The sequence below is a fragment of the Diabrotica virgifera genome, chromosome 5 (assembly GCF_917563875.1).
Source record: "Diabrotica virgifera virgifera chromosome 5, PGI_DIABVI_V3a".
NCBI classification, from domain to species: domain Eukaryota; kingdom Metazoa; phylum Arthropoda; class Insecta; order Coleoptera; family Chrysomelidae; genus Diabrotica; species Diabrotica virgifera.
In genome coordinates, this window is record NC_065447.1 from 156,983,484 (window position 1) to 157,010,884 (window position 27,401).

Genomic DNA, 27,401 nt, shown 5'->3' on the forward strand with positions numbered 1-27,401 from the left:
ATCTTAATAAAACGTTTAAATAGGTATTGGTTCATCGGTCCTGTCTTCTCTATTGACCTCTATCTTCTTCCCAGTCAGGGTATATGCAAGGTTTTTTGTCAAATATTAAAATATTTGTTCATAGTTACTTGTTCTTCTTCTTCGTTGACAGAACTTTTTGTGAATGGAAATGCATGGTCAGCAAATAATTATAGACTTTCTGAAATTTTGAATTCCTTTCCTGTCATTCGTGTAATGTACATTTTTCTGTATTTTTTTTCTGTATTAATATTCAAAATTAACATTATACTAATATTTTTTACTGTGAATTTGTATAAAATTTCTTTTACACCTAGCATCCAGTGTAGTCATTCAAATAATTGTTAATTATCTTAAATTATTGTGATATGTTTAACTTTGGATTATTTTGTTGAAAAACAATTTTTTCAATAGTGGTAAACGATTTAAATTAAGATTTAAAATTTAATAAAAAAACAACACTTTCTTTTTTTTTACGTTTTGTTTTACTTCTTGTTTAGCCGTTCGTTATTTAACAAAAAGTCTTATATACACGGTGTTTTAATAAATCTTTTCAAAAAACTTTTACTAACACTTTTTGATATGTAGGTACGAGTTTTTTTTATATTTAGATGTAACGATATTATTCTGTAGAACTAATCTTTTTAGAAGATAATGTTGCACTATGTTCCATATTCGAGAAATCTTTATACTAATATTTCTGTCATTAGCAATGGTAGAGAAAAAATAGAAATCATTGGGTTCGAGCATTTTTTCGATTTTTAGTAGCATTGGATATTAGTCCGTAGCAAGATTTTCATGATTTTTTATAAACATTTTTATTTTTTAAGTAGATAAAAGCTTGTATTTTAATCCAACATTTTTTTGACCCTTTACAGCATTCCTCAAAAAACTGATGGCGTAAGATGTATTTTACTTTTTTTATTTTTAAGTAAGTAGTTATTATTGTCTAGCTTCGCTGGCCATCTTGATAGCTATGCATTCGATGGAATTTGGCTTAAGCAGCTTTAAATGCATTTTTATGGTTTTTATTTGGTGTTCTTAATATTTTTTAAAATACGAACAGGTAATCAATCTGTGGTAAATTGTATAAATGTGTTGCAGATAATATTTTCAGCTTCGCTAATTTCTCAAAGGACTAAAATTAAAATGCTTTATCTGTGAGTTTTAAGTTGTGGTTCTAGTTTTAAATCTGGATCACTATTTTTTATATAACAAATGGTATGTCAAGCTAGCTCTAATATTTTCAGATAATAAACGAGTTTAATTCAGTATTGCTAGAGAAATTTCAGTGAATATTTTTTCACCTGTCAAATTCTGACGTTTTTGCTTTTTCAGCCAATCACCACGCGTCGTTCTAGCCAATCATTTAGTGTAATACTGATAAAACAGCCTCTTCCTCGATAAAACAGTCTCTTCCCTGATAAAACTTAAGGTACCCTAAATTTAAAAATATAAAATAATTTATCTATAACCTACATAAGACATTGATCCTAGTTGTCTTAAAAATATTTCACAGATGCCCGTATTTACTAATAATACATATTGGTTCACAAAATAATCTTTTCAAATACCACTCGTCCTCTAAATTTTGCTTGATAAATTTTTTCGTTTTCATACTTAAACTTCTTTATTTAGGGTAAAATCACTCAAACAAACCGAAATGGATAAAATCACTCGTCCTTCGGACTCGTGATTTTATCATTCGGTTTGTTTTCGTAATTTTACCAAATAAAGAAGTTTTCGTGAAAACAAAAAAAGTTATCGATAAAATTTAGAGGACTCGTGGTATTACCTTTGAAAAAACAATATTGCCAATAACATACCAAAATATACAATATCTAATGTATGATGTATATGTTACGATAAGAGTAGATAATTGGTAATTGTATACAATTACCAGAGTCGACGGTAAATGTAGGAAATTATTTTCAGTTATCTACTTTTACCGGTAATTGTATACAATTACCAAGGACCAGCGGTAAAAGTATAAAATTATGAAATAAAGTAGTAAATTTCAACAACTATTCAAAAATGGTGATTTTTTTTAACTGCATTAAAATCAAGAGACATTTTGTTTAACCTGAATTGAGTTTTTTGCCTGAATTAATATTACTATTTTACTTACTTACTATTTGTTGTGAGATGGCAAAAGGCAAACTCTCATGGCAATTGGCATTACACAACTTTCAATTTTTTTATAGTTACACTTATCTGAATTCTCGCGTCATGAATTGTTTAGTTTTGGAACCATGTCTAGAGAAAGAATGCTTCTTTGCAGATGATAAATTGATTTCTGCTATACAACTATAGCAGTCGCTCTTATTTAGTGCCCAATTCGTATAATTCATTTTGACCGCTCATAATAACAGCCAAAATGAATCCAGAACGAATCGCATTAGATTCATTCACTGATGGTTGCTCAGGTTGTTCTGGTTCTTGTTCTATTTGGAGAAGCTCATTTGGTTCATCCACTTCTGCTTCTTCACGTTCTTTAAAATCAGGACCTGACTGGGTTTCTTCTACTTGTTCTACCAATTCTTGCGAACTCTGGCGAATTGAACAAATTGAAGACCCTCTAACTACTTGTTTGTTTGGTTGCTTTCCAACCAGGAAATCAGCAAATTTTTGATATTTTAATTCATACGTTCAACAGATCTGGCTTGTCTTACTCAGATCAGTGTCTTGGCTTACCTGTACTATCTTTAAATCTTTTCACATGGAGCACAGTTCCTCTATAATTCTCTTGGAAAATTCTCGTCAATTGTCGCTTTGAAGAATGCTAGGAGTTTCAAAGGCGCACAATACGTGAAAAAGAACTAGGAACTAATGCAACTTCTTCTGTAGGTTTAGTTTTCAGCGGCCGTAATTGTACAAATTTTGTTAAGGGATCTTGTTAGACAAAAATTAATTTGAATTCATTATCTGCTTGGGATTGCATATTTATCAAATCTATTTTACTCTACTATTAATTTCTTTTGACAGTATAGGTTTCACTACTAAACCTTTTTTGGGAACTTTAGATTTGTTTCTGGCAAGTTTCACACAGATCCAAATCGATCGTTATGATTTCTAAAGTTATGTTCTTGTCTTCTTTTCATGAGCATTTTTCAGTGCGTCACAAATGATAAAAAAAAAATGTAAGTCCGTGATAATATACATTTTAGTGACATTACATTTTTGTTAAATAAGACAGTTGTCAGATTTTATTTGCAATTTGACATAAAAACAAATCAATTGTGTTTATTTCATTTATAAAATGGCATTTTCTTTGATTTGTGTAGTCTTACAAATTGTACGGATTATATTCGTAGATATATTATATAATTCGTAAATAATTTTTTTTTGGTTATAGCGCCATCTATTGACAATTAGAATAAATGTTATAAATGTCAACGATGAAATGTAATCACCGACGTGCGTTTTTTCTGTCACATACAATTTAACGCGTTAGAATGAAATCGAAAAACTGTGACGCACTAAAAGATGCTCATGAGAAAAAGCATACCTCTGTTGTACTTCTTTCAACATTCTTGTTCTACCTCCCTGACCAATAAAGTTATGTGCTAATTACATACAAGGTAAAAAGGCTTGCGTGTCGATAGTTATAATTTGAATTTCTTACTTTTACTAAGATCATCTGGGAAATGTATACAATTACCTGTAAAAGTGGGAAATACAGGGTTTTCAAAGAATATTTCCTACATTTAGGTCTACTCTGGTGATTGTATACAATTACCGGTAATTATGTACAATTACCAGGTTATCTACTTTTACCGTAACATATATACTTTTGAATATGTACCACAAAAATGATCTTCTATTCTCCTAACTTTGGCTTAGAGGAGTTAATATCTGTTTTCTTTATAAATGGTAACGAACCGTAATAAATTTTTTTGTGACTTGTATGTTGTCGTTACTTTTTATGCACACTGTATAATTTTGAATCAGATAATTGTGTTACGATAGAACATTTATTAGACCCTTAGTAATCTGTAGTTTTGAGACCTGGATAATGACAAAAATTAATGAAGCGCAACTCAAGATATCGGTTAATAAAGGATATCCCAATTATGATACAAAATATACTATATTATATACTATTATTCTGATTGTGTTCGTATCTAATAATTTTTTTTATATTTTTAGTCACCTGAGAAGTGCTGTCAAATTGAAATGGCTTTTCGAACAACAGAAATTGAACACCAGAAGTCAAACAGGAGTGTGTACTACCACCAACATTCATAGGCACTGCCTTTACCAACCACATTTCAAATACGCTGAAATACAATGTATTTATTTTTAAATTATTTTATTATATTTAATTAAAATTATAAAAACTGTCCTTTATTGTTACGTAATATTGTCATTAATAAATGGTAAGTTCACAGTGTACTTTGATATATAATTATGTACATAATTTTCCAAAAAATATATTAGTTTTGTTTTATTTCCTATTTTTGTATAGTTAGTTTACATATAGCCCACTAGGTATAGCGTCAGAAAAAAGTCACTAAAAAGAGTTTTTGAAAACTGTCACCTTCTTCTTAAGGGGAAAGGTGTAAAACGTCGCCTGTCAAAATGTTCAATGTGTTTTAAATGTATTAATTTTTTCGAATCCTGAGAAAACTAATAATTTTTGAAAAATTTAAACGCAGGATCAAAGATTACATTATTACTGAGGGCCGGAAGCCTCTGAAAACTTATAATGTTTATTTTAATATGTTACAGGGGTCAAAGACAAAGTTACTTGTGGTTAGTAAACAAGATGTCGGCCCTATGCAACTAATTGTCAATGATGAATCAATAACAGAAGTTAACCATTTTAAATACCTAGGATGTTGGATAAACGAGACACTAAATCCGGATGAAGAAATTAAAACTCGTATAGAAATTGCAAGAGGAGCATTTATGAAACTTAGATCTATTCTGAGCAACTCTCAGCTGAACTTACAACTAAGAATCAAGTTCCTAAAATGTTATGTGTATCCTGTATTACTATATGGATGTGAAACCTGGATCATGAAGGTTAACATGATGAACAAATTAGAAGCCTTTGAGATGTGGTCGTATCGTAGAATGCTCAGAATATCTTGGGTTCAACGCATTTCAAACACAGAAGTCTTAAACAGAGTAGGTCAAGGCGAAGGTGACTTAATGATGATAAAAAAGACAAAACTTGAATATCTGGGGCATATAATGAGAGGTAGCAGATACAGGATGCTGCAGTTAATACTCAATGGAAAGATCGACGGAAAAGAGGAATTGGTCGAAAGAAATATTCATGGCTCCGAAACCTTCGTCAATGGACTGGCTTATCAGCAGATCAATTGTTACATGCCGCACAAGATCGAGAACGATATCGGCAAATTGTTATGGAAGCCTAAAAATTTGGGCACGGTACTTAAAGAAGAAGAGGGGTCAAATAAAAGAGAAAATTGAGTGTGATTTTTTATTGCAAATATTTCGTTCAAAACATACTTTTTATTTATTCTAAAGGACTTTTGGCCCTCGATAATAACGTAATCTTTCATCCTGCGTTTAAACTTTTCAAAAATACCTATTAGTTTTCTCAGAATTAAAAAAAAATGAATACATTTGAAAGACATTGAAAATTTTGACAGGCGACAATTTGCGCCTTTCCCCTTAACTGTGTTGTGTTAATATAGTCGGTTCGCTAAACTCAGGCACAACCCGCTAGTATTTTTAGTAGGTAATTTTTTTTGGTTTTGGCCGATTTTGCCAAAATTGGCAAAATAACTAACTATTTAGTAATCATTAACTATTTAGTAATTATTTTTTTGCGAATTTTAGCAAATTGGCAAAATTACTTATTAAAATCACTAGCCAGTTGTGTCCGAACCGTTTAGCGAACCGACGTATATCACAATCACCACGTGATTGTTTTATTATCAGTATGAACTGGTGTAGTATACTAATGTTGTTCCATTTTAACTTTGCTCATGCGTCATGATTCATTTTGTAGCATTAACAATGGTAAATACCAACGCCTCGACGGTGGGCGCCATTGAAACAATAACACGTCATATGCCAGTGAAACATTGATGGAAAATATTATTTGACAAGATGTTGATATCTCATATAAAGATGTGACGTGTTACACAAATTGGAGAACAAGTCCTCGGTTGCTCAGAATCGGAAGACATATGGGGTGGTTCTTAACAAGATGTTATTAATATGCTCTTATTAGCTTAGAAATAAAAAAATAGAAAAATCAAATTAAGAATGTCAAATAAAACGGAAATAAAATATTGGGCGCCACTGGTTACCTTATGGGAACGAAAAATATACCAAAAATAGAAATATTAAAAGGCAGGATATTTATATCAAAAATTAAACAAAAAAAACATAGTCAATATAAAATATATGAAATATTTTTTATTAAATTAAAGCAAATAATGGCGTGAAAGCAACGTAGACTTACCTTATCTATGCCTTTACTCAGCTGTACTTACGAACAAGAGAGAAGGAAAAGCCAAATAATAAGATTATATTTTGCAAATTAAATATTATTTATTGAAATAAAATGAAACTAAATCTGTGATCTCTTACGGTGTTACAAAAAGAGATGTACCAGATTACGTGATTACCAAAAAAAAGAAAATAAAAAGTTTACATAGAAAAAATAATACTTTGTATATTATAGTCCGGTATTTTCCTGGTTGGTCTTAAGTCCAAGGCACAATTATTCACTTCACCAAATGTCACTATACGTATGAATAAATTCAATAAAAGTACATCAGGTTACTCCCATAGTTCATAGAAAAATTTTATAGAAAAATTCAGCATTAGATTTATTTCCCAAAACAAATTGGCACTACTTGAACAAAAACATAAAAAAATTGTTTTCTAGTTTAACGGGATCAAAAATTGCTTGCTTTAACTACGCAACTAGTAACACAAAAAATTCTACTTCTGCCTAATTCCTGGATCTGACTGCATGTAAGAAAAAAGATACCAAAAGTGGTATAACAATATCGACATCCGCTTAACAGCAGCGAAAATGCCGGAGTCCACGTCCTCTGTCCGCCATGTAATGCCTAGCTGAGTTAAGCTATCAGCCGGCCGAAGAAACTTGTAACTACATTTTAAACTTCACTATACTAAACTGGAACCTCCTGACGGCTCAAACTAGACTTCACTTCTTGACGGCTCTAACGTAACTGCTTCACAGCCCAAACGTAACTGACTTTCTCGATCTCCTCAAAACTTAATCTTCCAGAATTCAACGCCCTTCCAGAAATCATTCCATCTTCCCATCAACAATTCAACGACCAATTAACAGACTTGACACTCAATCAATCAAAATCTTGACCAATAGGAAATTGCAAATTACGCTCTAGGTTAAGCCTTCGTACGCACACCAAAACAGCTCGGCCAATCACCAAAAAAAATAAACAAATAGATATCAAAAGTTCGTTCCACCTACTTTTCCCATCAAAAATGCTTAAGTCAGCTCTATCAACGATTGTCGACTCAAAACTACTTGAAAAACCCTATCGCTACTATGGAATTTATTATGTAAACAATCGGCTCTAATGGACAGAATTCAGTCTCAAAAAAACATTAAATTCTTTTGATAACTCACCGAAGATAAACAAATGCTCTACTTCTGGGCAAACGGAAAACATATCATAGAAGAATGTATGACTTTGATGCCTTTTGGCCGTTTTAAAATAACGTAATCACTTGAAGAAATAAAAATTCATCAATTCACGAGAAACACAAGATCGATTCAATACTGTGAGAACGAAAAAAATCAGATGATCTAATTCCACACAATATACGGTACAATTCCTGAAAGGGATTCAGTACACAGGGTAAACCGATAATACTAGGGATTCGAAAACATTAATGACTTTCGTACCGGTACAATTTTCAAACAAATTAAATCAAAACATTAAGTGAAACGTACGTCGATGTGTACAGTATATAGTATACAGTTTACACAATGATACACATCGATATACGTTTTACTTTATGTTTTGACTTAATTTGTTTGAAAATAAATCGTACCGCATGGGCAAAGATAAAATGGAACAAGATTAAAAAGGTTTGCACGTATATTATTACTGCACTGCCCCCTTCTTGTTCTTCCTAAATCAGGGTAAATACATTGAGTATCCGTGGCTTAGTCTTCAGACCTTTTGACCAAATATTGTCGTTATATTAAATTTCACCAAAAAATGCTTTGCTTTTTATAAAAGCCATCAAATTTAGTGTTTTAAACTCTAAATTTGTTAGAGAGTTTAATTATATCTCTTGGCACAATACCTCTGTGGTCGGTGAACATACTTTGTGTTAATCTGAATTCGCTCAGCCGAGACACAACTGTCTAGTGACGTTGGTAATTTCTTTATTGGAAAGTTAGGTTGCTAGACATGACTGGAAATTACTACACTACCAAACATACCCTCTTACAGCAAATATTATTAATAGTAAACAGACATAAATAACATAAACCTTATGTCAATCACTAATTATTTATTTACACCATCATAATGTATTGATAACAAATGAGAAAATTACTTATTGTACAAAATAAAAATATTTTGTAGAAATAAATTATACAAAATTTTATGGGTTTAGTGTACACTCCCACTATTTCCGATAATTCTTGTTTCTTTAGTGAAATATTAAGTTGATTTAAGCAGTTAATAGTGTGAAGTAGGAATTTCTGTGCTGTATGTTTCCTATTCCGAATATGTCAAAATGTGTATCTCGGCTGAGCGAATTCAGTATACTACGTAATTCAAATTCACCAAGGAAATATATTGTATGGCAGATGCTTTCATCATTTTACGTTTCATATAAATACCATTTATTGGAATCAGACAGCAATCATGAAGACTAATGGTAACAGGTCAAGGTCAATTGAAATACAACGAGGTGTCAGACAGGGTTGTGTGCTATCACCGATATCGTTTAACCTCTACTCGGAGGTAATATTTGCGAACGTTGTACCGCAATCTTGAGTAGGTATCGGGATAAACGGGCAAAGAATAAATAACCTCCGCTATGCAGATAACACTGTTTTAATGAATGATTCGGACTATAGTCTCCAGATACTGTTAAATAAAGACACTGAAGGTTGTGAAAACATGGGGATGAAGATCAATACTGTGAAAACTAAAGTTATGAAAATGTCAAACAACAAAAATTTACCGTTTCCAGTCCATGTGAACCACCAACAACTTGAATACGTAGGCCAATACAAATATATTGGCTGCTGGTTCAAAAATAAACTTGAATATACATAAACAAGAAGTAAGAGCGAGAATAGAGGTAGCAAGACAAGGCTTTATCAAAACGAAAAACTTATTCTGTAAAAATAGCATTAATATACCTAAGCCTAACATGTCATTTTCTGCATTGATATGTATGGTCAATACTATTCTATGGAACGGAGGCCTGGACGCTCAACCTCAATAGTTGTGAATGTGTTTTTATTTTTTAACATGTTTGTTTCTTGTTTGAACCCAAAACCGACAAATTTCTTAATTTTCTTGTGAACGATAAAGCCATCGTATTTATTAGTATCAATTCCTAGTTCCCCAATTTCATTGCAGTTTTTGTTCATTCACTTTCATAACAAATTTCATCACGAGATGGAGCAGTCGAAACACATTTTTAACCAAAGTTACCATACCCAAGACCGAATGGAATAAGGAAAAAAGGCACGCGCAGTGCACGATTTAAGAACCAGGTTGAAGACGACTTTCGAGTATTAAAAGTACGAAATTGGAAATCCAAGGCGAAGAATAGGAAAGAATGGAAGCTGATTCTAGTGATTCTAGAACAGACCAAGACCCATCATGGGATATGGAGCTAATATTGATGAAGATGCTTTTATTCATTCACCTTTCCTTTGATTCTTATTTGGTTTCTAATGACATTGTGAATTTTTTTGTATTATGATCATTATTGTCTTTGTGCTCCCTACCAATAAATTTGCTGCCTTCATCTAAATACCAGTTTTACAATTACCTGAATCATCCATCCATTTTTGTATTTTTTCTAGTGTATATTTCTACTTAAATTTTCGTTTTGAGTGTTTACAACTTTTTTTTTTAATTTTTGACCATTGCATATTATTTGAATCTGCTACTATGTTTTCATCTTCTTTGTCAACGGGATGCATTTAAATAACATTATATGATGACAACGCAGTAGTTTTTGCAGACAATTTATACAGTTTTTAAATAATAATATCACGCACAGTACGGACTAGCTTAATACAAAAAACATGTAAGAAGAATATAGTGTTCACACTTATGTTGTAATGTTAAATATAAAGCACCTTAAAGAATCTCAAGCGTTAGCACTCAATGTTTTTAATCTTTGACGAAGGTAAAGAGATCATTTCGAAAACTTACAATCCAGTTATAAAATGCTTGCCCAGGGATACTGCTCATGAAATCTCTAGTTCTTTCAAAGATAATTGTATATAATTGTGCATTAATCAACGCAAATTAGTATTGTATTCTCCTTATCATGACCATTTTTCAGTGCGTCACAAACTATAGAAAAAACGGTAAGTCCGTGATAATACACATTTGTGACATTTATTCTAACATGACATTTTTAGTTAAATCTGACAGTTGTCACATTTTATTTTCAATTTGCTACCTGGTACCAAATTGGTATCAATTTGGTACAAGATGAGGGAATTTTATCATCTTCCTTAGTCTCAGCATCCGTTATGGCTTGCAAATTGTAGAAGCCTCGGAGGTGTTACCAGATAAGGTTCCCATTGTTTTCAATCTGGTAGGATGTAGAGTAACATTTTTGGATGTTGTTTTATGTGCTATTAGATTGAACACTCAGTTTTTTTTTTTATTAACATAATTATTTATACAGGGTACCCAAAAAAATTTTTTAATTAAATTAATTGAGATAAAAAGAAGAATGTATATAAATTATTTAAGTCGAAATAAATTTTACTGTTGTCCTAAAACCGTAAAGATTAATGGGAAGGAGTGGAAATGGGACCATAATAATGAGAAAATTATACAAATTCACAGAAACGTCGGGGAAAGGACCCCAAAAAAGTAATAGAAAATATTGAGACCGGACACACAACAGTGACGACCAAGGCAATGAATGGGAAAAGCGATAGGGAAAAAGACGATGCACAGGTAAACAAGGATTAAAATAAAAAGAAGGGGAAAGATAGATTGCAGAAAAAAGGAGAGATAAAAATGGGAACATGGAATGTGAGAAGCATCAATGGAAAAGAGGAAGAACTGGTAGAAGAAATGATAAAACAAAAAATAGAAATACTAGGAATAACGGAAACGAAGATGAAAGGAAAAGGTCTTAAGAAAATACACAAAGGATATTGGTTGCTTTGGGTAGGAGCGGATACAAAAGGGAGAGCAAAAGAAGGAGTCGGGATAATAATTTCACCGAATAGACTACAACAAGTTATAGAAGAAACATATGTTAACCAGAGAATATTATCAGTGAAAATGAAACTGATAGACGAAGAAATATGGACAATAATAACAGCCTACGGCGTAAATGAAGATGCAAGAAAGGAAGAGAAAGATAAATTTTTCGAGGAGCTCCAAATGCAAATTGATAATGGGGAAGAAAACATAATTGTAATGGGAGATCTAAACGGTAGAGTCGGAAACAACAACAGCGGAATAGAGGAGTGCATGGGAAAAGAAGGAGAAGAAATACTAAACAGAAATGGTGAAAGAATAATAGAAATAGGTATGGAGAACAAACTAGTTATAACAAATACAAAATTTAAACATAAAGAAGTACACAAATACACGAGAGTACAAGACAGCAGAAACGAAAAATCAATCATAGATTACTTTTTGGTAAGCAGCAACAAATGGAAAAGAGTACAGGATACGAAAGTGAAAAGAGGCTCAGACATTGGCAGTGACCACCATCTAGTAATAATGAGAATGAGAACAACAAAAGAGAAAGAAGAAAAGAGAAGAAAGGTAGTAAATAAAAAAATAAAAAGTTACAAATTAAAAGAGAAAAGATATAAGAAGAAGTTCCAAGAAAAATTAGACAATACCCTAAAAGGTAGGGCAAAAAATACAAATATAGAAGAAAAATGGGAATATCTAAAAACCAGCATAATCAAAGCAGCTGAGGAAACTTGTGGGAAAGCAAAAATAGCAAATACTAACATGAGGAGAACGGAATGGTGGACGGAAGAAATACGAGAGAAAATAAAGAATAAAAAAGACAAATGGAAGAGATACCTAAGCACAAAACACCCAGAGGATTACGAGGCATATAAAGAAAAAAGGAAAGAGGTTAAAATAGCGGTGAAAGCAGGAAAGGAAAGGTCATGGGAGAGATTTGGACAAAAAATGACAAAAAATTATAGGGAAAACCAAAAACTCTTCTACGGCGCATTAAAACAACTCAGACAAAAGAAAGAGCACACGATGCCGAATATAAAAGACAAGAATGGAAACGTACTAACAGAAGAAATACAAATAATGGAAAGATGGAGAGAACATTTCAAAGAGCTAACTCATGCAGACACGGACAACACAGGGGAGATACAAGAAAGGAATGAAGAACAACAAGTGAAATCCATAACAAGAGAGGAATTAGAGAAAGCGATAGAAAGAGTAAAATTGGGCAAAGCACCCGGCAAGGATCATATCACCCCGGAAATGATAAAATTCATGGGGACAGAGGGAATGGATAGCATGAAAGAACTAATGAATGATATCATAAAGAGAGCAGAATTACCAAAGGACTGGAAGAAAGACATTATACTACCAATACACAAAAAGGGAGACAAGAGAAACTGTAATAATTACCGAGGTATCACCATATCAAGTATCCCTGGGAAGGTTTTCGCAAGAATAATAGAGACAAGAATAAAAACCCAAATAGAAACAACTATGGAAGACACACAGTGTGGATTCAGGAAGGACAGAAGCATGCAAGACCTAATATTCACATTAAGACAAGTAAGTGAGAAGGTAATCAAGAAGAATAGAGAGATACATATGTGCTTCATTGACCTGGAAAAGGCGTTCGACAGAATCCGAAGAAATGACGTATGGAAGACACTAAAAGAAAGGGGAGTCGACAGACACATAATAGAAGTAATAAAGGATATGTACAAAAATAATACAAATAAAATAAGAACCAATAACGAGGAATCCAGATAATTTACTACAAGTCAAGGCGTCAAACAGGGATGCGTGCTGAGTCCACTGCTATTCTCAGTGGTACTGGATGAAGCGATAAAGAAAGCCAAGAGAAGAATGAAAAAACTAACATTAGGATACTGGCAAATGAAACGGACTCAACTATCGGAGCTACTATTTGCAGACGACATGGTATTGATAGCAGAAACCAGAGAAGACTTACAGAACAATCTTGAAATTCTAGAAGAAGAACTATCAAACATAAATATGAAAATTAATACAGAGAAAACAAAAACAATGATAATTTCAAATACGAGGAATACACACGTAATAGAATTAGACGGGAAACAACTAGAGCAAGTGGAATATTTTAAATACCTAGGAGTAATAATCGAAGCAAATGGTAAACAAGACATGGAAATAAACGAAAGAATGGGACGAACAGGAAGCTTATTTAACGCTATGAAAACAACATTTTTGGGGAAAAAAGAGATACCGGAGAAAGTAAAAACGGCAGTCGTTAAATCAGTAGTTAGACCAACAATCATGTATAGCAGCGAGACATGGACATTGACGTGGAGACAAAAATCCAGAGTCAATGCTATGGAAATGAGATTCCTGAGGAAAATAGCAAACAGAAAGAGGACAGACAAAATAGGAAACGAAACAATTAGACAAAACCTAAAACTGGAACCAATCAATGAAAAAATAGTGGAGGGGCAACTAAGATGGTTCGGGCACGTGTGTAGAATGTCGAACGAGAGGCTTACAAAACGAGTGTTCGAAACGAGAGTGGAGGGGAAAAACAAAAGAGGAAGACCAAGAGTTATGTGGGTAGATGAAATCAGGAAAGAAGTCGAGAAGAAGGGATTGACATTGGAAAGTGCAAGAAACCTAACGCAAGATCGGAAAGCATGGAGACTACAATGCCAAACTCAACTCCACCAGCCTTACACCTAAAGGTAGAAAGGCTTAGGACTAAGTAAGTAAGTAAGTATATGATGACAACGCAGTAGTTTTTGCAGACAATTTATACAGTTTTTAAATAATAATATCACACACAGTACGGACTAGATTAATACAAAAAACATGTAAGAAGAATATAGTGTTCACACTTATGTTGTAATGTTAAATATAAAGCACCTTAAAGAATCTCAAGCGTTAGCACTCAATGTTTTTAATCTTTGACGAAGGTAAAGAGAATATTTCGAAAACTTACAATCCAGTTATAAAATGCTTGCCCAGGGATACTGCTCATGAAATCTCTAGTTCTTTCAAAGATAATTGTATATAATTGTGCATTAATCAACGCAAAGGACTTGTTTGTGAGACCTGTTTGTAAACACACGTTTTATAATTTACGGTCGATTTAAACAAATTACCGCTAAATAAAAGCCTTTTAATAGTTAAGTTTTACTAGTGCAGTGACATAAAATACCAAGAACAGCAACTGTGAGTAAATTTTTAATATTAACTGCATCCAGACGATTTTTGTTAGGCTGATTGAGGTTAGATATCAGATACACAAGACTGAAAAGTAATTAGCTAGTAAAAACTCGCCTAGCGAAATAAAGAATTTTTAACAACAAAAGGCAGGGTCGGCCTGGGAAAAATGTTTTGGACAATAATTATATTTAACAAAATAACTTAGCAAATTTGAATATTTTAAATAAAATGTCACAACCAACATTTACAAATCAATCTTCATCCACCAACACTCACCCAGATAATAATTTAAATAATATGAATACCTCCAACACATCTTATGCAAGCACTGTCTCAAATAATATCTACAAGTATCCTAACAAAGACCAGGCACTTATCTTCAGCTCCATTCAGGGATCAAAACTTCAAGATTTTCTTCTCCAATTGGGACCTCTGGTAAAACCAATAAACATCATTTTCTGTAGCAGAATTTCACACAACAGAATATGTGTTTATCTAACCAATAAATCACTGGTTGATGAGTTTTTAACTAATCATGGTCAAATTGTTGTCAATAATGAAGTCATCAAAGCAAGACGTCTAATTTCACCAGCAAACAGACTAGTATTATCGAATGTAAGCCCAACGATCCCACACGAAACTCTTGTAATCTTACTGGAAAATATTGGATTAAAATTAGTTTCTCCAATAAACTTTCTTAGAATAGGTGCATCAAATCCAGAATACCCACACATACTCAGCTTCAGAAGACAGGTGTATATCGCTCATTCCCCAGATATTACCATACCCGAATTCTTAGAAATAACACATGATAATCTATCATATCTTTTTAGCCCTAGACAGTCAACGCTGCTTCACCTGCAAATTATCGGGTCATGTTGCATCCCAATGCCCTTCGGGCAAAATTAACCCACATTCCCAACAATCATCACAACCCACACATAATGTTCCAATCTCGTCAATATCTCAACCGGATGAAACATCTCCTAATGACTTAAATTCCCACTCAATAAATAATATTCTACCCGAAAGTTCCTCAGTAGTAGAAAATTGTGCAAAAGTCGCCAATACTGCTTTGATCACATCCAATCTGGTAACAAATCCAGATCACACTGCTCAATCTGAAAATATCCCAACCTCGGACAAAACTACTAAGTCAACAACTTCATCCGCAACAAAACGAACAGCTGAAGATATGACCCCAGCCACTCCAGAAGAACAAATGCCACCCAATACTTCTACCTTCTCTCTTCCCCAAACAGTCGTTCAGAAAAACAAAAAACCCAAATCTAATACATCAGATCAAGAAATAGAACTTACTGAATCTATTATAAACTATATCGACTCTCATTCTCCTCACTTCATAATCAACAGCCATCAGCTTAAACAGCTCCTAGAAAATACATACGGATCGAGGGATGTTCTTAGCATTGCGGAAGACTTCACAGAAGATATTCCAAAACTAATAGATATGTTAGAAGAACTTCATACTTACGCAAACACTAAGAAACTAAAAACTCGTGTCACAAGGCTAAAAAAGAAATTACTAAAGCAATCCCAAGATTTAAGTGATACCCAATCTGATATCTCAAATACATCTCAAGATACCCAATAAATACATTCGAGTCATTACTCCAGTGGAACTTAAATGGGTACTATACCCGTTTAAATATGCTACAGCATATCATAGCCTTCCATTCTCTGGACATATTGTGTCTACAAGAAACTCACTTCCGAGACGAAAATGTCCACAAAATGAGGGGATACAATGAATTCGTTAAAAACCGAAATGTACAAGTTGCGAGTGGCGGCGTAGCCATTTACGTCTCAAAGAATCTACAAGCAACACAAATTAGAATAAATACAAACCTAGAAGCGATAGCCGTAAAAATTAAAGCACAACTAAATTACACCATCTGCAACAGATACATTCCTCCTGACCATTATTTAATTGAGGATGAACTGGAGTCTCTAGTTAATCAACTTCCAACTCCTTTCATTCTTCTAGGAGATTTTAATGCCCACAATTACTCCTTGGGTTCTCAAAAAACAGACAGAAGGGGACGAATTCTATCAAACATATTCAATACCATCAACATAAGTTTACTGAATGATGGCAGCAATACTAGATTCAATATAGCTACTGGCAATTCTTCTTGCATCGATCTTTCATTATGTAGCCCAACTATTAGTCCTTACCTTGAATGGAGAGTTATGGATGACTTACTAGGCAGTGACCACTTTCCTATAAAATTAACGAATTCAATTATAAAAGACAAAATATCAAACGGAGATAGTATCCATCAGAAATGGAAAATAAAGAAAGCCGACTGGAGCTCTTTCTCAAAAACCATTGAGAATAACATATACAAAATTAATGAGTGGAAGGACGCAAATACAGCAGTAACTCAACTTAACGAAATAATCATAAAAGCCTCTGAATTTTCAATAGGAAAAATGATAGCCTTCAGACACCCTCATAGTCCTAGAAACGAAAGGGCCAGAATAACCCTTCAAGGAGAGGCTCTTGAATATCGCCCGTCGGTGGTCTACTTGGGAGTCCATTTTAGCAGGACGCTCAACTGGAACACCGACATTCAACACACCTTAAACAAGGTAAGAAACAGAGCTAAACTCCTTGGAGCATTATCTGGAACGTTTGGAGGCACATCTAGCAAGACTCTCCTACACACCTATAAAACCTACATAAGGCCCATTATCGACTACAGGGCGCTCCTCTATGCCTCGCTAAATCAAATACATACCAATAAAATCCTCGCATGCGAACGTAGAATTCTTAGAAAGTGCCTCAGGAGGCACTGGAGATATCCGTCGGTATTGGTACACCCTCTCGCAAAAATGACCCCTATCAACGAGAGAATACGTTCTCTCAGCAACAAATACGTCATTCGTACGATTAATGGTAACAATCACAGAGCAAAATATGTCCTAACTACCCCTTGCAATCGGCAAGGTCACATACTCACCGGGACCCCCAAAAACAAAGTTCCATTCCCTCCGGCCAATCTTCTACAAATGGCCAGAAACGAACTACCCGATGAGTACTACGAAATTCCAGAACAAACTCCCTTAATGTATCGCAGATAACTAAGCTGCATCCCCACACGCTGATCTAAGAGCCGTTCCTCTATGGTGACAGATTTGGAACCCCCCTTGACTGACTGGACGCTTTACTGGGCTACGGCAACTTCTATCTTTCGCTTCCACAGCTTCTGAGCTAAAACCACCTTCTAACCCCATCCACTGGCAACTTTGCCTCTCCACACATCACCTAACATTCAAAAGCTTACGCAATCTCCCCACACTCCTGAAAAGGAGGATCCTTCACCCTGAAGAAGCTTAAGCCTAAACGGGGTATAAATAACGAGTTTTCACTTTTTTCAATAGGAAAAACAAAACATATCAAGAAATTTAAACCTGTGCCTTGGTGGAATGACGAATGTGCCGAAGCAATACAAAACAGCAAATCTGCTCTAAATAGATGTAGGAGGGAGAAAACCGCAACAAGTATAATTGAATACAAAAAACATAGGGCAAAAGCAAGATATATTACCAACAAAAGTAAAAAAGAGTCATGGAAGAAGTTCGTAGGAAGCATAAACAGAAACACTACAATATCATCGGCATGGAGGAAGATACAAGGTATTTATGGAAACAAAACTTACCATGTCATTAAAGCATTAGTTTATGACGGCAAACGAATAAACCAAACAAAAGAAATAGGTGAAGCATTCGCAGACTATTATCATAAGCTTTCCATAAACAGAAATATAACTAATGATAACATTAACAAGCATTCAAAGAGCTGGAAAACCTTAATTCTCTAAACAAGCCACTGACAAAAGAAGAAATGGAGGAATCTCTCTCATCACTAAAAGACAGTTCTTCTGGTCCCGATGACATCCCTCCAGTTTTTCTAAAAAATCTCCCAGAAACGGCGAAACAAATCCTGCTTAATATCTTTAATCACATGTGGAATAATAGTGACTTCCCCTTAATCTGGAAGAAAGCAACAATCATCCCCATACTTAAATCTAACAAATCTTCACTCTTGCCTGAATCTTACAGGCCAATCTCCCTAACCTGCTCCATGAGTAAATTGCTAGAAAAAATAATCAACAAGAGACTAATATGGTTTTTGGAAACTCACAAATTATTAATTCCCGAACAATCCGGATTTCGACCATCTAGAAGCACACTTGATAACATTATTGACCTAGAAAGTCATATTCACGAAGCATTTGCTACTAAAGATAAATGTCTAGCAATTTATTTTGACATTAATAAAGCCTTTGATTCTACATGCCATAAAATCCTTCTAAATAAACTACATCACTGGGGATTGAAAGGCAATATAATAAATTTCATACGCAATTTTTTATCTCAAAGAGAATTCCAAGTCCGAATTTCTGGAACAATATCATCAACCAAGAAACAATTAAACGGCACACCACAAGGATCAATTCTCAGCCCAACTTTATTTTTAATTGCTATGAATGATGTCTTAAAAGATTTAAAGAAACCAGTTGTAGCCAGACTTTACGCAGATGACATGATCGTGTTTATCAAGGGAAGATGTCTTAGCACCATGGCTCAAAGCCTTCAGCAATGCATAACATCCTTCGAACGTTGGTCTATAATGTCTGGGTACAATTTCTCCCCAAACAAAACAAATTGCATATTATTCTCAAAAAGAAACATACCAGAGCAGCATCGACCATCAATATTCCTATACAACCAGAAACTAAGCTATACTCCACACATACATTTTCTGGGCATGATATTCGACGAACGTCTGTCGTGGAAAAATCATATTAAAACACTAACTCTTTCTGGTCAAAAGGGCTTAAATTTATTAAGATGCTTAGCAAACAAGTCTTGGGGATCTGATGGTCTAATGCTGCTAAAAATATACAGAAGCCTTATTCGATCAAAAATTGATTATGGATGTATTGTATACACATCTGCTCGCTCTTCAATATTAAAATGCTTAGATACTATACACAACACCGCAATAAGAATAATTCTAGGGGCTTACAGGACAACGCCTGTAGAAAGCCTATACTGCGAACTGGGCGAACCAGCTCTATCTTTCAGACGACAAATTCTTAGTTTATCCTATGCCTCCAGAATAGCATCAATACCATCAATTCCTGCTCACAAAAACACGTTCTGTAATCGTTTCAAATTAACTTTTCAACATAGCACCTCTCCACCACCCTTTTATGTTAGAATTCACCGGTATATATCAACGTTAAATCTCCAAAATTTCCCCAGAACGTGGTTAATGAATGAACACAGCATTCCTCCATGGATTATCAGAACCCCACATGTAAACACCCAATTGACGAAATATAATAAATACGATACCAATCCACGTCTTATATATCAAAATTATAAACAAATAGTCGCAAAATATAAAAATTATACCCACTTATTCACTGATTCGTCTAAGTCTTCCCAAGGTGTAGGAGCAGCAGTATACATAAACAATGAAACCAAATATTTATTTAAGCTTCCCAGCTCCTACAGCATCTTAAATGGTGAACTTTATGCCATATTACAAGCGTTGAAGCACATTTCCAATGCACAAACCAAACACTCCTTAATAATATCTGACTCACTCAATTCACTGAGACTCATACAACAAACCTTCACGAAAAATCCTATAGTCATATTAATCAAAGAAATATTACACAGTCTACATCAAACAGACTCAAAAATAGTTTTTCTATGGGTTCCCTCTCATTCTGGAATCGAGGGAAATGAAAACGCTGATCGTTGGGCTTACACAGCTGCGCAATTACCAACGTTGGCAGAACAATCAATTCCAGCCGCAGATACAAAACAATTACTAAAATCAATGACTCTCAATTTATGGAATGAAAAATGGAAAACATCCACGAGCAAGTTAAGAGACGTTAAAGAAGATACTGGTCCATGGAATCCACATACAACCAACAGATCGAACCAAGTCATCTTATCTCGTCTTCGGTTAGGACACTGTAAACTTACTCATGAGCATCTCATTACCCATACCGAAGCACCAAAATGCAGAAGGTGTAATATACCAGTATCAGTAAAACATGTGCTAACAGAATGTGATGAATTTGCCGCTTACAAACAATCTATATCTGGATATTCAAACAATATGAAAGACATTCTTAACCTGCAAACCGACTGTAAACCTCTTTTTCAATTCCTTAATAAATGTAACCTAGCAAGTAAGATTTAATTGTACACAATTTCATACTTTTGTAAACTTATTAATTGTATTCTCGTTACCCCGCTGATGACCTTCGTGGTTAATGCGGTTATTTCTAAATAAAAAAAAAATCAACGCAAATTAGTATTGTATTCTCCTTATCATGACCATTTTTCAGTGCGTCACAAACTATAGAAAAAACGGTAAGTCCGTGATAATACACATTTGTGACATTTATTCTAACATGACGTTTTAGTTAAATCTGACAGTTGTCACATTTTATTTTCAATTTGCTACCTGGTACCAAATTGGTATCAATTTGGTACAAGATGAGGGAATTTTATCATCTTCCTTAGTCTCAGCATCCGTTATGGCTTGCAAATTGTAGAAGCCTCGGAGGTGTTACCAGAGAAGGTTCCCATTGTTTTCAATCTGGTAGGATGTAGAGTAACATTTTTTGATGTTGTTTTATGTGCTATTAGATTGAACACTCAGTTTATTTTGCTAGCAGTTGCCGCTAGGGCATCCCTGCCATTTCGTTCGTTGCAATCCGTGACTGCACGCCGGGGTTTCTTCTAGTTGGGTCAGAGAGAGCAGCATGTGTGCCTCCTGATGAGAGACTAATAAGTTTCGAAACCGGTAGAGGTGCTTGCTGCACTCTCTGATTGAACTGGAATAATGATGCGGCTGTAGTTTCGTGTTGCAACGGAATTGAAAATGGGTATTCATTTTTGATTTACATGTTTACTCTGATTGGAGTACGAAGGGAATCATTCTCGTTGGAACTTTACCGCGCTGAGCAGATGGGACGTGAATTATAAATTGTAAAATTCCCTCATCTTCCTTAGTCTCAGCATCCGTTATGGCTTGCAAATTGTAGAAGCCTCGGAGGTGTTACCAGAAAAGGTTTCCATTGTTTTCAATCTGGTAGGATGTAGAGTAACATTTTTAGATGTTGTTTTATGTGCTATTAGATTGAACACTCAGTTTCTTTTATTAACATAATTATTTATACAGGGTACCCAAAACAATTTTTTAATTAAATTAATTGAGATAAAAAGAAGAATGTATATAAATTATTTAAGTCGAAATAAATTTTACTGTTGTCCTAAAACCGTAAACAATGTTTATTTCATAAATCAATATTCTTTTTCGCTTAAATTCAATATTAAATCTGACACCCACCTGCCTCTTAGTAGTTTGAACGTTTAATTTAAGCGAAAAGCAATGTTTATCTTTCAAAATAACATTTTTTTTTCTGTTTTCTGACAGCAGTAAAATGTATTTTGCATTAAATAAATTACATACATTCTTCTTCTTGTCTCAATTAATTTCATTCAATAAATTTTTTTGGGCACCCTGTATAAAGAATTATGTTAATGTTTATATTCTTGAATAGAGAATTGAATAACCTTTCAAATGGGCTACCACACGACCACTATTCCCATTTAAAAAAATCATCGATTGCGTCATCACGCCCAGATGGATGACGTCGTTAGTATGATAAATATGCCAAAACAATATAATTTAAAAATAAAAATCGACCTGTTTCGGGATTTATCGCTAGAGTCGCCTATTCTCAAGAAAATTAATTTATTCCAACTCAAACGTCCTCACTGTATATTAAAAGCAGTATTCATTATGTAAATGTTGTGTTCCTTTGTGAACTTAAGTTTTAGTTTTTCGCTTCGTCTGTAGTTAAGAATATTCAGATTGCAGACATATACATACAGGTAGGAAAAGACTTTCGTCATGGTGAACGAATAATATAAACAGCGTTACAATGCACTGTACTTACACAGCACAAGATATTGGACACTGAAGACAACTGAGGCTTATGTTCAGCAGTTGACGCTACAAGCTGTGATAATGATGATGATGATGATGATGATGATGATGATATATTTTATAAATAGATACTCTATTTTGATCCAGATTCCATCTAACTCTAATCCACCTAAGTTACCATATACAGAGTGATTCGTTAAGAATGCCAATATCTAAGTTGTTGATTCTAGACCTCAAAATATTAAGATTTAACCCAAAACACTTAAACAAAATGTGGCTCGTTACTGAGTAACAGGGTATTTTATTTAAAAATAATTTGGACACATTACTTTAAAACTATTTGACATGTACTTATCACACTTGACAGAAAGTATAAGTACTCTACAAGCTACTAAATTATTTGAAATAAACGTTTCTGTCTACTACCAGAGACGTAGGACAAGGAAAAGTGAATGGTTAAGCCTCAAATTCTACGCCACTGACGGAATTGCTATGTTAGCGTAAGTTTTCTACCCTACAATTGATACTTTCTATGTAAATAGCATCCTCTACATTCGTAACGATAAAATCCTTAGCTTTCGAGATACTTGAAGTTAAAACTGCAGCGACACAATGCACTAATCAAAATAACTGTGCCGTTTGATTTTTAATTTCAAATATACCGAAAACTAATGGCTTTATTGTTATGAACGAAGAGCATAATATTGTTTACATAGAAAGGATTGGAGAATCCAAAAATTGCGCTAAAATAGTAATTCTGCCAGTGGCGTAGAATTTGGGAGGGTCAACTACTATTCACTGTCCCCTGTCATACGCCTCCGGTAGTAGCCAGAAACGGTTATTTATCATAATTCAGTAGGCTGTGGAGTACTTACACATGCTGTCAAATATGACAACGATATTTTTAATAGTTTTAAAGTCCTTGGTACAAACAGTTTTTGAATTTTTAAATAAAACACCTTCAGTAACTTAGTAAGGACCCACATTTTATTTAAGTGATTTAGAGTCTAGAATCCACAACTCAGTGATTGGACATTCTTAATAAATCACCCTGTATATTGATTAATTTCGTTGGTTTCTTAAGCTTTCCTTATTGTTTTCGAGCGGATTATTTAATAATACAAAATTATATTTATATTATGTAAAACTATAAATATCTCATCTATTTTCAAAAATTCTAAAGTAGTTAGAGTAAAGAGATTAGAAAAAGCAGAAATAAACACAAAAATTAGTAGATAATTATTTGCGAAAGTTCAGAGTTTATTTATATGTAAGCATATAATACATAATAGATCAGAGTTTTTAGATATAAGCATATAATACAAGCGGAAACATACAGATATACAGATAGGAAAACTTATTTCTTTCTTTATTTTTTCTTGGGTTTCAATGGTGGGTCCAACTCGCACATCCTTCTGAGGAAAGCTAAAACAAAAAGATGAATGTAATGAAATAAAAATAATAATAATGCAAACTACATGCTACAATGAATGTAGTCATAAACAGAAATTCTAAACTAAAATCACAATAAAGATGCACTAGAAATAAATAAACCATTTACCGACACATTGGATGTTACGAGGAGAACTCAGGAATCACGATTTACAATTTACACTCAGTATCAAAATTAACCCACCACCTTAAAAAAGGGACATTTTTGATGTCTCATTTTTCCTAAACGTTTTGTCCGATTTGAGTGATTTTTTTAGTATATTACAGCTTTACTCTTCAAGAATATCGATGTAATAATATTATTGCTAAAGAGGTAAATTTGATTGTATATAGGGTGTAACAATGATAGTGTGTTTTTGGAACACCCTGTGGAGTATTCTAGCGTATATAAAATATTGAAATTAAAACTGATGTAGCCTTAGGCTTTCTTAACATTTTGCTTTTTGATTCATTAGCTTATGTTGGATAATAAAAAAGTTAGGTACTTTAACAACTAGCAATGTTATTCATCAATACAGGATGTTTCTAAATAAGTGCGACAAACGTTAAGGGGTAATTCTGCATGAAAAACTAATAACCGTTTGCTTTATAAATATACGTCCACAAATGCTTTGTTTCCGAGATACGGGATGTTGATTTGTTTCTGACAAACTGACGATTTATTTATTGTTCTAAAACTGGTTGAGATATGCAAATGAAATTTGGTAGGTTTTAAGTGGTAGTTACTGCGCATTTTTTGACAAACAACTAACAATTGTATATTCACCACTGGCGTGCATACGGGTATAAACATTTTAGATACATCCCGTATGCACGCCAATGGTGAATATAAAATTCTTAATTGTATGTCAAAAAATGCGCAATAACTACCTCTTGAAACCTACCAAATTTCATTTGCATATCTCAACCGGTTTTAGAGCAATAAATAAATCGTCAGTCTGTAAGAAAAAATTAGACATCCCGTATCTCGGAAACGAAGCATTTGTGGACATATGTTTATTTAGCAAACTGTCATTATCTGTTTATGCAGAATTACCCCTTAAAGTTTGTCGGACTTATTTAGAAACATCCTGTATTGATGAATAACATTGCTAGCTGTTAAAGTACCTAACTTTTTTATTATCCAACATAAGTGAATGAATCAAAAAAGCAAAATGTTAAACAAGCGTAAGGCTACAGTTGAGTTTAAATTTCAATATTTTATAAATGCCAGAATATACCACAGGGTACTCCAAACTTTGAGGAAAAAACACACTATCATTGTTACACCCGGTATACAATGACACTTAGCTCTTTAGCAATAATATCATTACATCGATATTGTTGAAGAATAAAGCTATAATATACTAAAAAAATCACTCAAATCGGACAACAAATTTAAGAAATACGAGATATCAAAAATGTCCCATTTTTAAGGTGGTGCGTTAATTTTGATGCTTAGTGTATACAGTGCTAGTCAAAAGTCCGTACCCCCCCTCTTATCTTTTGAACGGTTTTACCTATAATAGTGAAATTTGGATGGAGGAAATTAACTGACGTAAGCTTCTTAACTAGTTATGACAGGTGACGTAATAGTGACAGATGACGTTACAGAGCCACTGTGACCGATAATTTTAAATGGGACCTTATGGCAAGTGATACCTCGTTTGAAAGGTATTCAAAATACCTACTCAGCCATACTAATTTTTTGTGTTTTAGTTGATTTTGATTTTGGTGAATAAATTAAATAAATATAATATTGTAGCTTCGCATTTAATTAATAAAAATTCAAATGTACGCCTATAGTTTTTTTGTCAAAAAAGTTGACGTTTTTCGATTCTCTAGTAGTTTTTACGTCAACGTCAACCTTTTTGACAAGTAATCATAGGCGGAATTTTGAATTTTGAATTAATTAAATGAAACTACAATTTTATATTTATTTCATTAATTCGTCAAAATTAGCTTAAACTTAAACAATATTAGTATGACTGTTTAGGTATTTTCAATACCTTTCAAACGAGGTGTCACTTGCCATAAGGTCCCATTTAAAATTATCTGTCACAGTGGCGCTGTAAAGTCATCTGTCACTATTACGTCACCTGTCATGACTAGTTAAGAAGCTTACGTCCGTTTATTTCCTATCTCCAAATTTCACTATTATAGGTATAACCGTTCAAAAGATACGAGGGGGGGTACGGACTTTTGACTAGCACTGTATACATTATTAAGCCCAAATCATGATTTACAATGTTTATACATTGTAAATAATGATTTGGGAGTTCTCCTCGTAGCATTTAAGTGTCTTGGTTTGTTTATTTCTAGTTTAGATCTAGAAATTTAAAGTGGAATCACTTATTTTGTTATTACTCAAACAAATTATTTTCACAAATCATGGAAAGCAATCTAGGCAGAAGAATTGTATATGATTTTTATATACGAGTAGGCGGAAGAAAGACGTCAGCATAAAAACAAAGATAATCAGATGTACAAAATATGGATAAACAAATAAAATCTAAAATTAAGCAGGCAAAAGAACAATGGTTAAAAGAACAATGCGCAGAAATAGAAGGATATCAGAAAAGACATGATAGTTTTAGTACACATACAAAAATTAAGGAATCACCTTAAAACAACAGAAAAAGAGAACCGGCGATACTAAAAGATACAAATGAGAAACATGTGTTGAGTACTAACGAAAAATTAAAGAGATGGACAGAATACATAAAAGAATTATTGTTCAAAGACAATAGAACAGAGAAGATGGAAGTCGAAGTAGAAGATGATATGGTTTTAAAGATATTAAAAGAAGAAATTAAATCGGCATTACAAAACAGCAAAAATGGTAAAGCAGTAGATCCAGACCAAATCCCAATAGAAAGCTTAAAATGCATAGATTAATGATGAAACCTTAGACATTATCGTAGACTTGTTTAACACAGTATACAAAAGAGGAAACATACTCTCCACCTTTTGTGCTATCCCTAAAAATACAAACGCTAAAGATTGCAGTGAATAAATAACAAATAAGTGACATTCTAAAATTATTCTTGAAAATAATACATAGTCGTATAAATAAAAAACTGGAAGAAGGAATAGATAATAGTCAGTTTTGGTTCAGAAACGGATTAGGAAACAGAGAGGTGCTATTTGCTTTTAATGTGTTAGCTCAAAGATGCATAGATATGAATGTGGATGTGCATGTTTGTTACGTTGATTTTGAGAAAGCATTTGACAAAATAAGACATGAAAAATTAGTCCAAATTCTAAAGACAAAAAACATAGACAAAAGGTACTTACGAATTATAACTAATCTTCACTGGAATCAAAGA

General features: G+C 33.5%; 2 protein-coding genes across 3 annotated transcripts in view; one reads left to right on the forward strand and one right to left on the reverse strand.

The window, feature by feature from the left end:
* LOC114332844 (myosin light chain 1) overlaps nt 1–4,468 on the forward strand; it is a 39,919-nt gene extending 35,451 nt beyond the window's left edge. Inside the window, exons 6-7 of one of the 2 annotated variants that reach the window (XM_028282622.2) lie at nt 897–949; nt 4,168–4,468. In XM_028282622.2, coding sequence (XP_028138423.1) covers nt 897–922 — 26 coding nt within the window. In that variant the 3' untranslated portion in view covers nt 923–949; nt 4,168–4,468. The remainder of the gene's footprint in view (nt 1–896; nt 950–4,167) is intronic. The other variant, XM_028282623.2, reaches the window with a different exon arrangement.
* Nucleotides 4,469–23,880: 19,412 nt separating this feature from the next.
* LOC114332842 (myosin light chain alkali-like) overlaps nt 23,881–27,401 on the reverse strand; it is a 42,236-nt gene continuing 38,715 nt past the window's right edge. The window contains exon 6 of the mRNA XM_028282621.2: nt 23,881–24,066. Within this exon, the coding sequence (XP_028138422.1) occupies nt 24,011–24,066 (56 nt within the window). The 3' untranslated portion in view covers nt 23,881–24,010. The remainder of the gene's footprint in view (nt 24,067–27,401) is intronic.